The sequence below is a fragment of the Kryptolebias marmoratus genome, linkage group LG4 (assembly GCF_001649575.2).
Source record: "Kryptolebias marmoratus isolate JLee-2015 linkage group LG4, ASM164957v2, whole genome shotgun sequence".
Lineage (NCBI taxonomy): Eukaryota > Metazoa > Chordata > Actinopteri > Cyprinodontiformes > Rivulidae > Kryptolebias > Kryptolebias marmoratus.
In genome coordinates this window covers 16,381,208-16,401,379 of record NC_051433.1, presented here as the reverse complement: position 1 = coordinate 16,401,379, position 20,172 = coordinate 16,381,208, and the positions used below count along the sequence as shown (strand labels likewise).

General features: G+C 41.9%; 3 protein-coding genes across 4 annotated transcripts; 1 reads left to right on the top strand and 2 right to left on the bottom strand.

Annotated features, from left to right (window-relative positions):
* On the bottom strand, positions 1-1,133 carry LOC108235684 (protein S100-B). The gene is made up of 3 exons (XM_017415831.3): positions 984-1,133; positions 655-798; positions 1-422 (listed from the first exon to the last, which is right to left on the bottom strand). Exons 1-3 carry the CDS (start codon positions 987-989, stop codon positions 270-272), a joined length of 303 nt encoding a protein of 100 aa, XP_017271320.1. The 5' UTR covers positions 990-1,133; the 3' UTR covers positions 1-269.
* Positions 1,134-4,086: 2,953 nt separating this feature from the next.
* inpp1 (inositol polyphosphate-1-phosphatase) lies at positions 4,087-9,237 on the top strand. 2 transcript variants are annotated; one of them, XM_037975100.1, is made up of 6 exons: positions 4,087-4,360; positions 4,937-5,191; positions 5,274-5,334; positions 5,490-5,690; positions 5,791-5,965; positions 6,346-9,237. In XM_037975100.1, the coding sequence occupies exons 2-6, from the start codon at positions 4,988-4,990 to the stop codon at positions 6,833-6,835; spliced, it is 1,131 nt and encodes a 376-aa protein (XP_037831028.1). In that variant the 5' UTR covers positions 4,087-4,360; positions 4,937-4,987; the 3' UTR covers positions 6,836-9,237. The 2 variants fall into 2 exon arrangements, with proteins under 2 accessions (XP_037831028.1, XP_017271297.1); XM_017415808.3 differs by having other exon boundaries at positions 4,088-4,360; positions 4,986-5,191.
* On the bottom strand, positions 9,090-20,166 carry dnajc14 (DnaJ (Hsp40) homolog, subfamily C, member 14). Its single transcript, XM_017415788.3, has 7 exons — positions 20,046-20,166; positions 17,385-18,751; positions 17,142-17,248; positions 16,311-16,430; positions 16,028-16,188; positions 14,968-15,070; positions 9,090-11,743 (listed from the first exon to the last, which is right to left on the bottom strand). Exons 2-7 carry the CDS (start codon positions 18,555-18,557, stop codon positions 11,446-11,448), a joined length of 1,962 nt encoding a protein of 653 aa, XP_017271277.1. The 5' UTR covers positions 18,558-18,751; positions 20,046-20,166; the 3' UTR covers positions 9,090-11,445.
* Positions 20,167-20,172: the final 6 nt, after the last annotated feature.

Here is a 20,172-nt window from a genome sequence, read left to right as displayed (position 1 = left end):
TTTAGAAGCCATGAACCTTCATTTTATTCAGCAAATAGTCACAACACGTTGTACTTGGTCTCTTGACAGATGGGATAGGCTCCAGCCCTCCACCCTGAATGGGATAAAGGAGGCCGTGGAAAACAAATGAATGAATGAGTCCTAACATGACACAATGACCCACAATCAGTTCTCTCTATTAAAACAAAACAATACACACAGACACACAGCTGCAAAAAATAAATACACAAAGCCGTTTCTGTCTTCCTCACATTTCAGCGTGCAGCGGATTAATTATCTTGGTGGCTCGGGGAGAAGAATTCGTGGCACGCTGAGGTGACCATGGCGATCAGGGTGACAAACTCTTGGAAGTCGATCTCCAGGTCTCCGTTCTGGTCGAGATCAGCAAACAGCTGATCCAGAATCTCGTTCTCGTGGATTTTCTGTTTAATAAGAAAACTGGGTGAGAAGAAGCAGAAACTACCTTGACCGAGATGAGAAATCTGCCCGCACTAAGTCACTACACACGTCTGAATAGTTCCATTAATGCGTGTTTTCTCACACTGATCTCTCAGGTCAAACGCTGAAAGAAGTCCGTGAGCTGCTGTCATGACTCACTGCAATAGTTATTAAGAAATATGACGTTAAAGCCACATCAGGCTCTCAATCACTTACCATGATGAAATGAGACATCTCATTGTTGATGAGGTCCTTTAGCTCTGCTTTCTTCAGTTTACACTTGTGACCCGAGTACTTATGGAAAACCTTAACAATAGTGGCCATACCGCTCTCCAGGTCTGACATGGCATCCTTTGAGGCCTGCAGCAAACATTTTAAAACCAATTCCCATCTTACTCCCACACAAACGCATTTTTTTTCTCTGATATTTCGACACTAAATACACCATATTCCTGCAGTACAGACTTGTCATGCTGTGTTCATGTGATGTTTTAGCTTGTTTCAAGTAGAATCAAGAGTTTGCTGAAGATGTTGGTTGATCTTACCTCCATCTGTAGCGGCTCCTCCGTCCTGTAAGGATCCTAAGTGAGACTGAAGGATAAACAGCCGTGTGTTTTCGACCTCGCCCAAATTACTGCTCACACAGAGCTGTATTGATCAACCACATGTAGACCTTTCATCTCCCATTCACTGCATAATGGACATCTAATGGACATCTGCGGTCAGAGCTTTGCCCCAAAACAATTTGCTTCTAAATTGTGTCATTTCCCTAGTGTGTGTGTGTGTGTAGGTGTGTGTGTGTGTGTGTGTGTGTGTGTGTGTGTGTGTGTGCGCACGCGCGCGCCTCCCTGTTTAATGGGTTATCTTTCTGATTTCCTTTTCTTTCACTGACTTTCTGTTTTACAGCTTTTGTTAAATAAAGGATTAAATCCTTTTAATCCCTGAATATTTTCTGAGAACACTTTCGGTGTAGACCTGCAGTTTGTTTGTGAACTAAGATTATTTAAAAAAAATGCTAAACTTATTTGTGTGTTTGTATCTGATACATTTGAACTCATTTGCATTGTTGATAATGATAAATATTGCTAAACACAGTTGCTTGCCATGCCAAATTTGTAGGCTCCTAAAGCAAACAGGGTACTGTGCAAAAGTCTTGAGTCTTTTGTCTGCAAGGAGCTAGATTTCAGTAAAAGATCAGCCCAGAGATGATACTGTACATCTCTCATGTCCTGGCTGGATTTATTTATTTTTCATTTTGCTTGACACTTCGTTTAGAGAAATAATGATCAAGACTACTTTTAAAAAGATTACAGGTGGGAAGCAAACTGTATACAGGAGTGTCCTAAAACCTTTGCATTTGTGAGAATTACAAGTATAAGAATGCACAGATTTGATTTTGATATGATGCAAAAGTATAGAAATATCAGTGCAATCGGATAAAAACATGACAAACTACCACACACTTGCAGGTTGTAAAACACTTACCTGTGTGAGGCTAATTCAAGTCTGACACTAAAAGTTAAAGTTTCTGTAATTATCCAACTAGCTCTCAGCACCACATTTGCGGTATCTCAACCGGAAGACGCTGTCTGTGGGGGATGCTGGTGACTGATCTGTGGGTTACTCTCAAAGAGCTCTAAAGGCTGACATCATTACAAACATTACATACAGACGCATCATTTAGTGCAGCAGAATATGAGTGTTGGTGTAGCAAAGACCAAATCAGCCCATATGTCCAAACATAGACGCTGTATTCTTCAGATGAACCAACCCATTAAATATGATTATTGTGGCTTAGCTACCCAATTATATCACATGGGCTGAGCTTGAGGGACAAGGCGTTTCCTGTTAGTAATTTTCCACCCAGTTGGTTACTGGAGAGAGAAACACGCTACAAACTGATCTCAACTACAACTACCAGGATTTGTATTTGCTTAAAACATAAAACGATTAAAAGAAGTGGATGAAAGACTAAAATACCCAATCTCTTGAGAAAATCTCTGTGGAGCTCAAGCCACTAAATGAGTTGTATGTACGAACGATATAGTTTAAAATCCATTAAATAACTCTGCGAGTGATACTTTATTGATAGACTGTTTCTTAATATGCAGCATTTCTTGTTGAAATAAGGGCTCTTTCAGACAGACTTATAGAAAGAAGTGATTATTAAATAGATTTATAATATTCAGTGAAGACAGTTTATGATTTATTCCAAAATCATAAAACAATGAGAGACAAGTAAAAAATACAGTGCTGCAAACACAGTACAGATTTCTTCTGTTTTTGCTTTCTTGTCATATTTAAACGTTTCTGATTACCAAGCACATGTTAGACAAAGAGTGCCTGAGTAAATACAAAATGCAGTCTTCATATGATGATTTGAAGGTTAAAAAAAAAAAAGATATCCAAACCAACACAGCCCTGCGTGAAAAAGCAACTGCCCCCAAAACTTAATAAGCTTAAGGTTATGAAGTGTTAGCTGAACATTTTCAAGATTTTCTGCCAGAGAGCAGAATTCATCCATCTATCTATCTATTTTCTTTACTCGCTTCTCCTTTTCAGGTCACAGGGAGCTGGTGTCTGTCTCCAGCAGTCACTAGGTGAGAGGCGGGGGGACACCCTGGACAGGTTGCAAGTCCATCACAGGGACATAGAGACAAACAACCATTCACGCTCTCACTCACACCCAGGGACAATCATAGAGTTACCAATAAACCTAACATGCCTCTGTGAGAGGAAACCCACATGAGCAGAGGGAGAACATGTAAACTCCACCCAGAAAGGCTCCAGGTCGGGAAGAGATCCTGCAACTTTCTTGTCAGGAGGCAACAGCTCTAACCACTGCACCACCAAGCAGAATTCATGGTTTCATCAATTACAGCAAGTTGAGCAGGTCCTGAAGCATCAAAGCGGCCACAGACCATCATACTGCCACCACCATGTTTGAGTGTCAGCGTGATGTCCTTTTTCACTTTATCACTTTTATGCCAGCCAAAATATTCCCCCTTTCTCTCGTCAGTCTACTGAATATTGTCCCAAAGCTCTTGCATCCAGATGTATTTTAGTCGGATGTGAGACGGGCCTTTAGCTCAGCAGTGGGTTTGGTCTTGTATGTCTCCCACGGAGGCCACTTTTGCCCTTCATCTCTTGCTTATAGTTGAACTATGAACTCTGGCCTTAACAAGTGAGGCCTGCAGGGCTTTAAATGTTGTTCTTTTGGGACTTCCTGGATGAGTCGCCCATGCACTCTTGCAGTAGTTTTGGTTGGTTGGCCGCTCCTGAGATGGTTCCCCACTGTTCCATGCTTTCTACATTTGTGAATAATTGCTCTATTTAAGGGATTTCTTGATCCTGCAGGTCTGGCAGTAATCAGGCCTAGTTGCGGCTGGTGAAACTGAACTGCTTTCCAAAAAAGCAAATTAAAAAATCGCAGTTAATTCTGAATTTAACAGGAAGGGCAATAACTTTTTCACATGGGGACAAGTTGTTTTGGGTATATATATTTTTTCCTTTAATAAATATAATCATTTAAAAACTGCATTTTGTATTATGTTTGTCTGGCATTGACATTTGTTTGCTGTTCTGAAACATCTGACAAAAAAAAAAAAAAACTATGAAGGGAAGAAATGTGCAAGGGGGCGCCCCGCGCTCAGCTTCCGGTGTTGTCCGCACCTTCGCGAGCTCACCGCGCGCTCCGTCTGCGTCACTGGCCGTGCCTTCCGTTTTCCATCCCACATACGAGAAAGGTGCCCACTTTAGCGTACAGAAACCAGAGCAGGCAGCTCCCAGAATCAGCCAAAAAGCCCGAATATTTGAAGTGAGACGCGCACGACGTCTTTAGCCCCGCTGCTGCGTTCAGGGACCGACAGGAAAACGCAGCGACCGAGAGGAGGAAACGGACGAGGTGTGTTACCCAAATCTGGTAAGGGGCTTTTTTATGTTTTGTTTATTTGGCTGCACTAGTGTTTTTTTTCTTCTCCTAAATTCTCATTGTGCTATGTGGTATTTCGTAATGCTAAAATAAACCCGAATGAGTTTAACACGGACGGGTGTGGCGGCTCTGTGGATAATAACAGGACAAAATAAGTCAGATTTTGGACATTTTAAACGTCGAGGCGTCATGGAGGGTTGCTTCCATCTCCAGAGGTTGTGGTGTTGTTTTGACGTGACTGTGACAATACAAAAGTAAGGACACTTAAATAGGCTTTCAGTGTATTTTATCTCATCAGACTGGATGTCCTCAATAGGCGTTAGTGCAAAGTTTTGCGTAATTTTACAGATTTGCTTGGATTATGCTTCACTTCTGGCTCACATACAAAGTCCTGGTCCCCCCCCCCATACCCCCCTCACTCATTTCTTTTTACAGAGATGCCCTGTTTTAATTTTGAGGCTATAATTAGCTCATCATGTGCAAGTATGACCTCCTTCATCTTTATTCTTTCTCTCTCTCTCTCTCTCTCTCTCTCTCTCTCTCTCTCTCTCTCTCTCATCTGCACAGTTTCCATCACCCTCCTTTTTTTTTTTTTTTGTTCTTTTTGTTTGTCCAGGCATGGCTGATCTCATGAGGCTGCTGCTCCGGGTGTCTGAGAAGGCTGCGAACGTGGCCCGGGTCTGCAGACAGGAGGCTCCCCTCTTCCAGCTCCTCGTCCAGGAGAAGACGGGAGAGGACAAGAACAAGAAGTTCGTGCAGGACTTCAAGACCCTCGCGGACGTGGTGATCCAGGAGATGATCCGGCACGACGTGGCCGCTCAGGTGGGGGATCCGAAAGAGCGCGAGATCCGGCAGAACCAAACGGCGCTTTAGCACGTCCTAATGTGGGTCTTGTTTTGTGCAGTTCCCTGAAATGGCAGGTTTCATCCACGGAGAGGAGTCGAACAAGTTTGAAAACGGACTTGGTAAGAAGAGCTAAAAATAGACCTGACGTGCTGATCGCCACATGTTCTAGTGGAACAAAAGCACCAAGACTTCAGCGTGTCACTGTTCAAATATTTCAGGAAGTTGTGCTGTTCAAACATTTCAAAGTGACCTGGATGCCTTCCTGTGTCAACAGGCGAGTGTGTGACCGTCACCGTGTGCGGCACTGAGGAAGAAACCGCAAAACTGCTGGCCACGGTGTTAGACGGCCACCACACGGCTGCGTCTCTGCTGGCTCGAGCCATCCACCAAGATCCGGAGACCCTGGAAGCCAACACAGACGGCCTGACGGTTCCCCTCAGGCCGTCGGAGCTCGGCATCTGGATCGACCCCATAGGTAGAATTCCTGTCACCAGGAATCTGATTCAGACGTACAAGACATCAGCTGAACTGCATTGTCTGCTTTGTTTTGTTGTTTTTTTTTTTAATTCAACAAGATGCCACCAGTCAGTACATAGAGGGCCGGGAGGAGGTGCTGGAGGAGGGGCGCTTGTCTCCTTCTGGTCTGCACTGTGCACTGGTTCTGATCGGGGTTTACCTGCGCGGCACCGGTGAACCTGTCATGGGTGTAATTAACCAGCCCTTTTACCACAAAGACCCAGCTGGTGGACGGTGAGTTCAGACAGGAAAAACAAAAAAGGTTTTCTGTAAAAACCGGCACAGAAATGTTTTTTTTTTTTTTCCTCCAAATCTTGTTTGGCAGGTTTGATTCTCATCTGATTGTACGCATGACTAAACCCATTTTTAGTTTTCAACAGTCTCGTATCTGCTGTTTGGTTGCAAACAAAAATTTTATTCAGTGACTTCATGTTCTTGGTCTTTCGTTGGCAGATTGTTTCTGATGGATCTGTTTGTGCTAAACTATTCCACATTTTCTCAAAGATTTTTTTTTTTGCGTTGAGACTCCAGAAAACTCAGATATTTGTGCTTTTTTTTTCCTCCCTCCAGAAACTGAGCATATTCATCTGAGCGGTCATGCTTTATATTCTCAGGTGGAGAGGAAAGCAGTACTGGGGCGTGTCCTGCGGCAGCGTCAACGTCTGTTCGGTGTCGCGGCCCGATGACGGAGCAGGGAAGCCGTCAGTGGTGCTGAGCTCCAGCGAGAAGCAGGCGGTGAAGGAGGCTCTGAGCTCCCTGTGCGGCCCCGACCGGCTGATGTACGCTTCTGGAGCCGGATACAAGCTCCTGTGCGTCATCCAGGGCCTGGCTAACGCTTACGTCCTGTCAGAGGGGAGCACCTTTAAGTGGGACTCCTGCGCTCCCCATGCCCTGCTCCGAGCCCTCGGAGGCGGGGTGGTGGACTTGACTAAGAGTCTGCAGTCCGACTGCGGAGCACAGGACCAGAAAACAGAACTGACCTATCACCAGCCCTCCTCTGAGCGCAAAGGAGCAGACCACTGGGCCAACCACGGTGGCCTGGTGGCGTATCGAGACAATTCTCACCTCCGTAGCATCATCGGGGCTCTGAAGGGCAAACTGTAGGCGAAAGGCATCAAGCCGACGGTTTTAATGTTGCGTTTATTACCACATCTGTGTTCTCTACAGTATTTTAGGTGAAGGAGATGTCTGGGAATAGAGACAAAATATTTTAGTCATATTTCCTAAATATTTAACCAAATTTATGTGCAAGTGAATGTATCACAGGCTTAACTTTCTAAATTACAAAAAAAAAGAAATAGATTTATTTTTGAATAACAGAGTGCTGTTGTTCTCAAAAGACCCATAAACACTTAGGTCTGCAGGATTTATTCCATAAGGTAAAGAAAACGTCTGTAAATCAGGTCAGATATTCAGAAATCCACCTCGTGCCGAAGTTAGTTATGATTATATAACAAATAAGCTGACATACTTTGTATCTAAAAATGGTGCGAGTTCAGAGGGGAGAACTACAAAGCAGGTTTAACAGAGCAGGGCTTTCTTCCCTTAGCCTGGCTTGACAAACCCTAAAAGGATTAAATAATTACGGTGCTAATAATTTAGTTTCTGAGCATTTTCCCATGAAAGGGACCGTTCCACGCGTTTTCTTTTCACTCAAAATACATCGATCTAACAAATAGTTACAAAAAACTGTTGGAAAGTGAAGAAACAAAGACCCTAATGGGAAAACACTGTCGCCGTAATTAGGACAGTAGAGGATTATTCCTCATGTGCTGTTATAAATCAGAATAGGCCACCTGCTGCTGTTTACGTCTGAAACTTTTAACTTTAGAATCAAGAGGTTTGCTTCGCTCCCTGTCCCATAATGTACAAATCGCTTCAGCCATCAAATCCGTTACCAATATGCAGAGATACCGACACATTAAGTTTGATAAAAACTCTTTACTGGACGTCTCATCAAAGCCAGGCAAAACATAAAACATCATCGACTTTAGATAAATTGTTCCGATGGTGTTGCTTTATTTCTTGCTGCAGCTTTTTAGTGGTGCAGAGCAGGAAATATGATTTACGGGTGTATTCAAGTTATTTCTTTATTTTTCAGCCATTTCTTATGCTTCGAGTTATGTGAATTAATTACATTTTTAAAAAAAAAGCAGTTCTTGGGAACATTTCTTAAGGTTAGAAACCCTAATTCATAGCCCTATATGCAACAGATAAAATGATTCAATTTGACAAACTATTAAGACTTAACACCTAAATACGGTGTACTGACTGCCTTGAAATGACTGCAGAATTTATATTTTAGTGTCATTTGACAATCTGATGTTTTATTTTAAATCTTATCTTGAGGAAACAGGCAGAGCTGTGACGACATAGACGTCTGGAGTACCAGAAAGCTCAGAATCGGTGAACAGGTTTTGCTCCTTGCTGACTTGACGAAAGCCGAACTCATCGGCCCGTGTCTGTTACCGTGGCGATCTGGTCCTCCGTCGTGGCTCTGACAGCTCCGACTTTCACAGCGGGCCGAGCAGGAAATCTCGCTTCGTAGCACGACCCCTCAGGCCTCCGATGTTGTCCTCGGTCAGTAAAATCGAATGAATTCATGAAAAGGCAAAGGGGGAATCTTAGTTTTTTTTCCAGGCTGCTTTTGTGCGGGACCATTTAAACGAAGGGGTTACCCGTCCACCAGCACAAATCTAAGTGACTTTAGGAGAACTCGGGACCGGCGGTCATGCGGTAAATGTTGACAGAGTTTGTGTTGCATAAAGAGATGTTATAAGAAGCTCTGGCTGCTGGTCAGCTGTGAAACGCTTCACTGTTTAAGGAAATGTTAAAAACAAACAAGACTGCTTCAGACCGACACACAGATGCTGCTTTGTCTTCTTCTTCTTAAAAAAAAAAAAGGACTGCAGGTAGGATTGTTATGTTTCAGATTTCTAGCTGTAAGAAGACAAACGACGAGGCTGCGATAAACTCCAGCTCTCTGGAACATCTCCTTGTAAGGAGCACGTTTACAGGTGCCCTGCCTCATTTTTCATCGCCATCGTGGTCGGGTTAAGGTCAGAGAGTGGAAAAAGTGAAGCAGACGCCGCTCTTTTTACTGTGTGTTTACAGTAATATTCAGAATTAGGCCAGATGAAACGATGGGACTCCTGCAACACGTTTATATTACGTTTCCAGCTTCTGTTTGTGCTTGCTGTGTTACAAACAAGGACTGAACCTTTCTGTGAACTGTATGATCTGTAACTGACAAGCCATGAATGAAAAAAAAGCAAGAAACCTTGTAGATATAGGAAATCATCTTTATTTCTGAAAACCAGAGAAAGCAGGGGAAAGAAACCCAACGTTGTTGTTGTTGTTTCATCAGTCAGGAACTCACTTCTTAATTCTCTACAAAAAAAAAAAAAAAACCCTGATGATTGTCTGATTTCTTTTTATTTATTTACGTTTTATTTTTTGCAATAACTCTGCATATTCTGTTAAAAACTCATGGGGGAAAAAAAAAACAAACAAAAAACCCCACTTCTGAAGTGTGGACTCATATTTCTCGAAGGCTGAGCTGCTACTTTTTTTTAAAACACACAACGCTTCACGTTCTCAAGTCCCAAAAAATGTGGAAAACAAACGTCGACGATGCCGCTCAGTTTCCTAAACAAGGACCTTTAAAATGACGCAAAACTAAAATGCTTTGAGAGCTCCTATTTTGGGGGAAATCTTATTTTGGGTTAATTTGACAGATTTGTTCTTGTAAAAACCACCTTAACTGCACCAAAACAAACTCGATTCAGGTTTTACTAATTCACTCCATGTCTGGGGAAACTGACCGAACCCAAAAGCGAAGCGAAGCGTTCAAGTTTCATCAAAAGGCTCTTCTTTATCTTCCACTTTGTGCCATAAAATATCACTAAGGTTCCTGTGTTTTTGCTCTGAGTGTCATGGCTGTGCAAGCAGATATTTTTTTTGGAGGGGGATCTGACCAACAAAAATATCTTAGTTTGCTCAGTGAGCTACACCTCCCACTCAGCTGCAGCTGGAGGAGTCTAGTTTGGCTAAAATCACTGATGACCGCTCAGAATCCCTCGAATGTTTATAACAGTGGTGGGTGTGCAAATTAAGACAAAAAAAAAAAACTTCTGCGCAAATGCCAATATATAAAAAAAATACCCTTTATCAAATGCCTCAGCACACAATTTCCACGTCACTAAACTCTCAAACTTCAAAGTAAACAGCAGTTGTTTTCTTCTTTATTCAAGCTGCTGTGAAAATTAAAGTAATTTCTAGACAACGAAACGAAACTTCATGTTGTTTTCACCCTTAACACTGGATCAATGGCAAGAAGAATCAGGCTTTTATTTAGATTTTCTGTAAACCTGCGACATTAAAATCTGAACCACATTAACCGTCATCAAACGTGTGATTAAATCAAATAAAACTAATAACGAGGACGGGTTTTGGAGATCGTGCGGTAAAAAATTAAAACAACTGGGGATTTTCGTTTTTCTGTGGCTGTCGAAACAGCGGTGCAAATCAGCTCTGCAGCAGCAAACGTAAAATAAAATATAAACTCGTTTCGTTGATTCTTGTGCTGGATCATAAACAGATAGTAGCGCTCATGAGGGAAAGTGTTTGCACATTCAGCAAAGTAACATCAGAAAAAACTGCAAAAAAAAACTTAGGTAAAACTATCACATCACCTTTACGGCTCAGTATAATTTGTACACTTTTGTCACAATTCTCTACTTGTGAATTTTAGTTTCATGTTTCAGCCTAATGTCTGTTTATAGTGACAGATGTATCCAAGAAAAGCAAAAATAATCTCAAAGCAATGCGATTCTCTGGCAATGATCGCATAAAATACCAGCTCCAGATTAAACTATTAAAGAGAAAAGAAATGTGCAAGATAGTTTTATCAGCGTTTTCCTCGAGGCAGCATCAAAATAACTATTTTACCGCTCAGGAAGAGTAAATTTATTACAGAATCTGTTGTAATCAGAGAAAATAGAAACCAGAGTCACATAAATTCAGGGTACTTCTTAGGCATTTCGCTCACAAGAGACCGAAGATGCCCTCTGAACGATTACTGTGCTGAATGTAAAATAAATGTTAAGTATTTCTCTATAAACGTTGTGTTTTTGTTAGTGTGGTTCAGACTTGTCGGATTTGGCCGGTTCTGGTTAACTCAGCAGATTTGCACACGTTCCTACAAACAAAACACTGACAGAGTGAAGCTGCCCAGATTCTCGTCTTAATTTCTCTGTTGTAGCAAGCGATAAATCCCACCTGCTCTAAGCCTCTCGTCGACCGCATCCCCGCCTAGAGCCAAAAAACTTGGACTAAACATTAGTGAGAAAACCGAAGCGTTAAAGTAAACGTGAATAAATCATGCAGTGGTGGATTTGGCAGGAAAATGATCAAAATTTAAAAAAAAACGTTCCGTTACAGCATCGTTAGGACTTCAGTTTTAAAGGCTACAGTCATCTGTAAGACCGACAACATATTAAGGTGAAATAAAAGGTAAAGCACCATCACTGCCACCTCTCCAGCTTTAAATACTCGGATTCACTCAGAAGGTTCCTCTTCTGTTCTGGCTGATCCGGCTCCTCATATCCACGGATCCTCTCAGATCTTGGCACGCCAACAGGCAGGCGAGAGACAAACATGGCCTTTATTTATTGTGTCCCCGCGTTGCTAGTTTGACACGAAGCGAACAGACTTCACCTCTGGAAGGGCTTTCGGACCTTCTTTCTCCTCCTGGGCGGCTTGCCGCTTTCGGCCCACGGCTCGTTGGAATCCGGCCTTTGCGCCCCTGGCATGTAGAAACCTGTCTGACCCGGGGGAGGGGAGAAGGGGTTCGCCCCAGCACCGGGCGGGTGATGAGGAGGCGGACCTGAGGGGAAGAAGCTCCCATTGTTGGCGGTCATGTCGTTTGGCGGTCCGCCCTTAAACATTCTGTTGAAGAAGTCCTGCAGGTCGGCCGGGTTCGAGGGTGCGCTGGCGGACTCCGAGGGGGTTCTGAAAAGAAAAGAAACACAAAAAACTGAAGGCCTTTTCTTTTTTGTTTCTCTTGGCACCAGGCATAATGTCACATCATGACAGTCATGCAGCTGTATGATAAAACAGAATAAATGAGGGGATGGTTGTGAAGAAAATGTGTTTACAATTCAGATATTACATGATGAAACGTACCTAAAAATATATATATATAGTTAATTTAATAAAGATCTTTTTTATTATTATTATTATTATTATAGACCAAATAAAAGGAAAAATAGAATCGATTGATTATAGGGAAAAACTAAGACATGAAAATATTGTTTTGCAGTTCCAGTACACATTACTGCACAAGTCTAAATATGTGAGCCAGTTTGCAGTTAACAGAAAGTCTACAGTTGGCTGATTGTAGAGTAACATGGTCCAGCTGAGAAGTCATTTTAACCATCCATCCATCCATTCATCCATCCATCCCTTGTTTTTCTGCGGTTGGGTCATGAGGCTACAGATCCAGAAGGGAAACCCAGACATCCCAAGTGACACCCCTCCTCCCGGGGGAACCCAAGGTGTTCCAGGCCCGAGAGGACATATAATCCCTCCAGTGAGTTCTGAGTCTGCCCCTGGGTCCTCTCCCAGTGGGACATGTCTGAACAATCTCCAGAGGACGCACCAATCAGATGTCCAACCCGCCTCCGCTGATTGTCTGAAGCGGAGGAGAACCTAATCTCTAAGGCTGAGCCGGGCCACCCGACGGAGGAAACTCGCTTCAGCTGCTTGTATCCAGGATCTCGTTCTTTCAATCACAATCTATACCTCATAAACATAGTTGAATAATGCCCTCGTTACTGTGGACGAGGCCCCGATCCACTGGATCATCTCCTGTGACACCCTGCATCACTTAAACAACTGCACTTGAGAGAAAAAACTCACCCCCAACCAGTTTTAAAACGTGGAAATGATTATAAAATTCCTTCAGAAAGGTAATTCAACAGAGTTCGCCAAAGTACGCTGGTAGCTTTGAGTCAGATGTGTCATAAAATTCACAGAAATAACAACCAAACATGGAAAGGCTGTAAAAAGACTAAACATGCAAATGAAAGAAGACGTCACAGAGTCAGGACGGAAAACTGAAGGCTGTGTGGCTTATATGTTACATATTATATGTATAGAAAACTAATTTTAAAAATGAAAAACAAATGGACTGGAACTAGAGGCATTGTTCGTGACTAAACTGTATGACAATCATTTGAAGAAAATTTAATTTACGTTGTGAAAGTCCAAACATAAACCGTCACTGACTTCTAAACGGAATAACAGGATGAGAGTGTACAGGACAGACTGAATGGTTAGATAAAAGCAATATTAGGTGATAAAACTCCACTTTGCATTGAGCAGATTATGCTAGAACAGCTACAGTGCAGGTTCAGTCAAACATGAGAAAAGGAGCGGACTGCCTGAGTAAAACAGGCAAATGTCTTTAGTGGATGATGATATGAGGCTCCATGTTGGGTGAAAAACAAATTAACACAAGCAGCAAACAGTCTGGATCTCCATGGGATTAAAAACTAAGTTAAATTTAAAAAAATACTGCTTCATAAAAGGCTCCAACCTGCAAAGCAAACCTTTCAGCGTCTATAATAGAAGGTTGATGCCTGATTAAAAATGTATGTTTTTAATTAGAGGAGTTCATAGTTTTAAACTAAAGCAAATTATCATAAAACCTACAGGAGGTGCAACAAGGCTCAATGAGCTCTTTAGTTCATCATTTTCTCATGACTGCACACATTCTTCTTCTGCTTAACCAAAAAAAAAAAAAAATACAGTTTAATACAAAACCTTCCGGTAACTTCAGGCATGCTTTTCAAAGCCAGAAAGCTCAGCAGAATAGGAGCCATTTCTTCTTTATTTCTGCATCAGAGTTTTGCATTTAGAAGTGGCTCTGCTGCTTTGAAGTACATTGTGGTGAAATGAGCTCTCAGAGCAAGTTTAACAGGATGCCCACATTATTGTACTGAAAATAAACAAAACAAGTCTGAACGAGTAACTAAGTGTGGCCATGTGAACAATCTGAAATGTGATCTTCAGTAGAAATCCACCTTCTTGGACAATAAAAGTTTTTTAAAAAGTGTCTTTTGATGTGGACGTTTTAAGAACAGCAGAACTAAATGAACAAATAGCCTGAACAAAAACTGGTTTCTCCCTGTTGGACAGATTACTCTACAAGGAACAAATAATATACCTAAAACCAAAAAGGCTGCAATCAGCTGTAAGACTGAATCTATATTTTCCTCAACAAAACAAACAGATGATTCTTGGTATATATCAGTGACAGATGCTCCCACCGCAATCAAACAGCTCCACAAAGTGTCTGTCATATAATAAACAGTACAGGAAACGGCTCTATTAAAGCTATAAACAAATCATTGCAGTAAATATTGATTCAGTCAGGCACACCCTTTACTTCTCGTTGTCATTTTCCATTTATGAACCCAAGTGGGAGGGGACAAGGGACGTCAACAAACCTGAATAATTATTTAGTTATGAAGGCAAGGCCAGTCCTTATACAGAGCCTGTAATAAAAACAAAGTTCAAGGTAACGCCGAGCCTCCTGCCAGGCGGACTTATCACACCTTTATAACGCTTCGTACAGCCTTCACCGTTTACTGAATGTGACAGAGCAAGGCGCCTCGATCAAGCTGAAGAATACACAAACGAACTGAAACGTGAAGACAGCAATCCATACACATCCTCTGGTGAATTAATTCAGCTGAATGAACTTAGTCGTCTAAAAATACAACTTTTTTTTTATTTTAAAGCTGAACTGCTGAGCTGACTGTTTAATTTGAATTGTACGATCAGCTTGTGGAACAAGCTGACACTTCACCGAGTTATCAAATTAGATCCAAATCAATGATACCACAGAAACAATGCTGAAAACATTTAGGCAGAGCTGACTGACTGCTGCGGCATTTCTAATTAAACAGAGCGAAGAGCTGCAGAAGAGTTGTTCTTCACACACAGGTATTGGTAGGAAATGTTAAAATGTGTGAAGACTATAAATAAATGTTGAACAACAAGAGGACAGAAATGAGGAACAGAAAGTTGATACAGCAAAAGCTTAGGCACTTAAAAACACACAAAAAATGCTCAAAGATATAAAAAAAGATGATAGAAGGAGTAACTCTGGTCCTAATGGACCCATTTATGTCCATATTGTGGCCAAAGCCTCCCTCTGAGGTACGTACCTGTGTCGTGTGGCGTTGCTGTTGTTCTTTGAACCAAAGGAGATGTGATACGGGACACGGTGTGTGTCGGGGGAGATGCTTATTCTTTGGCAACCTGCCCACTCTGAAACATGACAACATCACAAAAAGTCAAATAAGGACACAAATCTTGGCACTTTGTACTCAGGGGAATATCGATAAAATGCAGCAATGATTTTAGATAAACAGCTGGAGCTGCCAATTTATTTCTGAAGGATTATAAGAAACTGAATTTTAACAAAGTCTTCTGAAATAATTTCCTTCCGATAAACAAGACCAAAGAGGAGACGCCTCAGCTGAATCCACAGCAGCATGTTTGGAGTCAGGTGAGCTCTGAATATCTGTACAAACATCCAACTTAAAGTAAAAAGAACCGAATAAAAAAACAATTTTTTGGGCGGGTCTTTTGTAGCCCAAACACCTGAGACCTTGCAGTCATTGAGTCGACTACGAACTTTCCTGTAAACCAAATAATTTAGAGTCAGTGGGAGGCCGTCTGTCTGACAACCGAAGCTTTGGCTCAAACTGGGTCCAGCAAAAAGCCAACGAACCCAAACACAGCAGCAAATCTACAACAGGATGAGTGAAAAAGAAACGAATCGAGGTGCTGCGAAGGTCCAGTTAGAGTCCAGACCTCAACCTGACTGAAAGGCTGTGCTGGGAAAGAGATGTGTAGAAACCAAAATCTGCAAACTTTAATAAACTGAACTAATGCTGTACACGGTCCAGATACTGATAAACACACATATTTCAAGTTAATCCTGCTAGAAGGGATTTACAAGTTATTTATTAATGAGGTAATTAAAACCAAATGATTTTTTCTTTACCTCCTGATGCATAAAATGTCAGAGCTGAAAGAATTTGTACTTCCTTTTTTAACCATGACTGTAAATACAAAAACATCTCACACATTTTTTCTGCTTACCTGTAGCCAAAATGTCTCATTTTAGGACCTCCTCCTACATTTATGTCTATTAAAGCTCTTTGCAAGCTAGAGGAAGCATTTTTGTGTGTTACTATTAACAGAAAAGCCGTCATTCACCTGTTATATCATACACTTTTCCTTCCATACAAGCAAAGTATGTGATGCGTAAACCCAACATGCTGGACTCGGCCCACAGGTCTCCCTCCTCGGCACTATGGCAGCGACTGCATTCTGCACAGAAGCGGGCTTCAGCGGGCTCGCGATCCATCTCGAAGCGCCTGCACGCACAGGACACAGAGAAAACACGGCGGAGGTGAAGGCCTACTGCACAGGACACGATTCAGCTACAGTACGAGCAGCGTACTGAAGGGTCGGTGTTGCTGGGTGTGCCGCGACATACTTGTGCTTGCCTTCACACTTTGTGCACATCATAGTGTTCATGGCTTCCTTCAGGTCATCCTGCAGCTTGGTGAGGAACTCGTTCATGGACTTCGAGAGCTCGGTTGCTGCCATGCGCTTCCTGAGGCAGGACGAAACAAAGGACTGATACGGGATAACAGTGGAGAAATCACATCTCAACTCTGTGTCTTGTTTTGTCCATTTAATCATTTTAGATAGTTCAGTCTTTTTTTAAAGTTAGATGAGTAGTACTTGTGAATAATGAGTATATTACCTGAAGAAGTAATCAGAGTCATCATAAATTGGGGATTCAGGGAGAAATCTTTAATAAATAGTCAAACTACGACTCACAGGAGCGCCCATTTTAAAACCTGAAAAGTTTCATAGATATTAAAGCAAATGCTATGTTATGATTTCTTACAAGGCATTACTTTTGTGAAGCAAAAACTGAAATTAAATCTTTAATGTTTGAGTTGTTTTTAAAGGCAACAATTCACTCCTAAATAGGCGCTGCTCTGAGTAGGTTTTAGTCAAACTCTGAAAAGGTTGTTCTAACCAGGTAAGACACTGACTATTCTTAGATTTAAAAAAAGAAGAATTTCTTTGAAGGAAAAATAAATCTGCATGTGGAAAGTGAGGACAACTTGAGTCTTTTTGAAGGTCTCGTCACAAAAAGAAGAAATGATTACGACTATAACTGCATTTGAACAGATAAAAAATGTTAAAATGAGACAAACAAACAAGTAAACGTGTTTGACAGTAAAATATTTATTTTCTTGATCTTTGTGCTTTTTCTGTTTTCACATAACTACTTTTTTTCCTTTGTACTTACAGCTCATACTCTCGTCGTGTTTCAGGGTTGCTGACAATATCCCAGGCCGCCCTCAGAACTTTGAATGCCTCTCCAGCTCGTGGGTGTTTGTTCTTGTCTGGATGGACCTGAAAGAGAACAAACAGAAGGAAAAAAAAAAGTTGTTTGAGTAAAAGACATAAAATACAGTTTATTGGTTATTATTTCAGGCGTCTGAATAAATAAGTGCGCAGCCCTGCTGAGCGTCTCTAATCCATCCCTCACCTGGACAGCCAGCTGTCTGTAGGCCTTCTTCAGCTCCGTCTCCGTGGCGTGGAGCTCCACACCCAGCACTGTAAACGGGTCGAGCTCTCCCTCTGGTACTTCAGCCAACGCTAAGAGTCGTTCCAGCTCCTGGACTGGCTCTCCTCTCCCTGCTCTGCCGGGTGACTCAGGTGAATATGGTGGAGTGTGGCCGTCTCTCCTGAACCTCCTCCGGACTCTGTCCAGGAGGGACAGCAGCCCCTTCCAAAACCTTGACTCCTGAAAGGCTGTCCAATAGCGTTTCCCCCTTTCTCCGCCAATGCGGACAAACATCCCCTTTACCCACTGGAAGTTGAGAATAACTAAAGCGCAGAAAAGTCTGAAACAAGTCAAGACAGCGGACTTTACCCACTTCATGAACCTCACAGTTCTGTCCACAAAGTCCGTTCCTGTGCATTTTATCCATTTCAACACCCGGCTGATATCTGCTTTCATTCCAGGTACATCTGTGATCTTCACAAGAAGCTGTTGCCCAAAGGTGTACAGTTTCACGACTCCCATCTCCACCCCAACTCCACAATTGTGTGTTAATGTTACAATAATCTCAATGAACATGTGCACGCACGAGATGAACCAAAAGCTCACGGATTCTGAGAGCATCTCTTTGAAAGCTAAGAAAAGTTGGTTGCCTGTCCGCCTGCGACCTCGATTCTGATGGTGGTGATGGTTGCGTCTGCGAGTCTGCTTGTGCCGACTGCCGCCTGACATAACACTGCCTCTCTGAAAGGAAGAAAAAGCACTCTGACCGCTTTGCTCAAACAAGGATCCGCTGCTTTTTAATTTGCACCTCTTTCCACTCCCAATGCTCCTCCAGCCAGACTCTCCATTCATGTGCTGCTCTTTAGCAGCTTCATCCTCTTCCTGATTTATAACGTGCGGGTTCTCATAATCTTCACTCCTGTCGTGCTCAAACTCATCCAGAACCTCCTCCATATCCTCTTTAGAGCCATAATCTTCTGCTTCTTCATCAGCTTCGGAGTCTTGTTGAGTGAGTAGATTGGTGGTTTCCTGAGAGTTAGGATGTGATGTTTCGTTCTCCTGCGTGTACTCATCAGTCTCTCTGGCATCTGTGGCCAAATCTCTGTTAGAGACCTCCTCCTCATCCATCTCTTTCTCAGCCGTGTCTTTCTCCATGTTCCTGACAGACGCCGGATTGAAGAGCTGTAAAGCTTGAGTTTTACGGAACAGGATTCCCTAAATCCATAATCGGCAGCAACAGCTTCCCGCTCAAGTGAGACTGGGCTTCATCACAGAAAGACTCAGGTGCACAGAGTCACTTTAAGGTGTCAAAAGGTTTTTACGCAGCTCACATGGTGGACGGGGGTCACCTGAAAAGCAAGAGATCGGTATCAATGTGCAGAAACAGTACACAACCTCTTATTGTAATAACCTCTCATTATTATAAAATGTTACTAAAGGTTGTGACTTTTCAGGCATTTAATTCACAACAAAAGCTAAAAACCATTTAATTACCTATAACCCCCCCCCAAAAAAAAAAAAATTATTTGTATCTGTCAATATTATAAGACTAAAATATGTCACAGTGAACAAAGCAGGCAGAGCAGAGCTTAAAAATTATTGTTAATTATTTAAGGGGAGAAAAGATATTGTTAAAAAAAAAAAAAAAAAAAAAAGAAAGAGACAAAACTTTGGTTTTGAACTTTTGCTACAACATTGTTGTTATCTGTAATCTAAGGTTTTCACACCAGGACAGGGGTGTAAAGTGATGAAGTTTAAATTGACAGCCCTTGTAAATTTTTTTTTTCCTTTTCTTTTAAGGACACGTTCACTCCACAAGATACAGTTATTTATACCTCAACACACCTACCCAGGAGTCAACAGGTACAGCTGGAAATATTTTATTTATAAGGTCATCGACAGGAAATATTCAAACAATATAGGTTAAGGCACATGTCAAAATGAGAAGTTTTAGCAATGAGCATGACAGTATTTTTTAAACTTAAAGTGTTAAAACAAATGAAACATAGTTTGTCATGAACAGGAGCGTTGTTTTGAGGAAATGTCCTAGGAAAAAAGGGTCATAGTTATGAAAAAATAAGTACTGTGTGTTAATCATTTATGCTGAACTTGAGAGAATGACTCCAACTTGGCCAAGGCTCAGGAACGAGCTGGACAACAACAACACACTGTTTTGATTGCTCAATAATGTCTGTAAAGGCGCAAATAAAGTCCGAGCTGAGCCGAGAAATGACTGTACAGGTAAACACGTCTGTTTGTGTTTAATACCCCAGGTTAAAGCAGATGTTTTGTTTTTCTTTTTCACGGTGGACGTGTGTTAGCAGCAGCCAGGGTGTTAGCATGAGGAAGCATGATGACAAATATGGCTAAAATTAGCTCTTCTGCAGATGACTATCTAGGGAAGATTTGACCCAAACAGTGTCCCGAGCCTCAATAAAACGACAACATAACCTGCACAACGAGGTTTTAGGTATTTTCTGCTCGACAGCAGCTAACTCATAAAGCTGGAAACAGTGAAGTGGACTAGCTGTTATTAGCGCTTGTTTCCTCTTCCTGTGGGGCTCCTTCCAACACAGGACGAGTCCCGCAACTATTCACATTATCTCACAAATTAGGTTCAGGCAAACTAAATGTCATACATACCTGAAAGATTAATGTGTAACCTTGTTCACAGACAGCCAACTGTCCGTGTTGTTGTATGTTTTTTTTTCCTTCTGCTCTGTTTCCTACTTTCATCAAGTTTCTTCTTCTTCTTCTGGTTTCAAACAAC

Coding starts and splice junctions, on each gene's coding strand:
- dnajc14 (XM_017415788.3), bottom strand. CDS start 18,557: ATGGAGAAAGACACGGCTGAGAAAGAGATGGATGAGGAGGAGGTCTCT. Junction 16,431..17,141: donor ACACGACGAGAGTATGAGCT/GTAAGTACAAAG, acceptor GTCCTGCCTCAG/GAAGCGCATGGCAGCAACCG. Junction 15,071..16,027: donor AAAAGTGTATGATATAACAG/GTGAATGACGGC, acceptor GTCATGTTTCAG/AGTGGGCAGGTTGCCAAAGA.
- LOC108235684 (XM_017415831.3), bottom strand. Junction 423..654: donor AGATGTCTCATTTCATCATG/GTAAGTGATTGA, acceptor CTTATTAAACAG/AAAATCCACGAGAACGAGAT.
- inpp1 (XM_037975100.1), top strand. CDS start 4,988: ATGGCTGATCTCATGAGGCTGCTGCTCCGGGTGTCTGAGAAGGCTGCG. Junction 5,691..5,790: donor CATCTGGATCGACCCCATAG/GTAGAATTCCTG, acceptor TAATTCAACAAG/ATGCCACCAGTCAGTACATA. Junction 5,966..6,345: donor AAAGACCCAGCTGGTGGACG/GTGAGTTCAGAC, acceptor TTATATTCTCAG/GTGGAGAGGAAAGCAGTACT.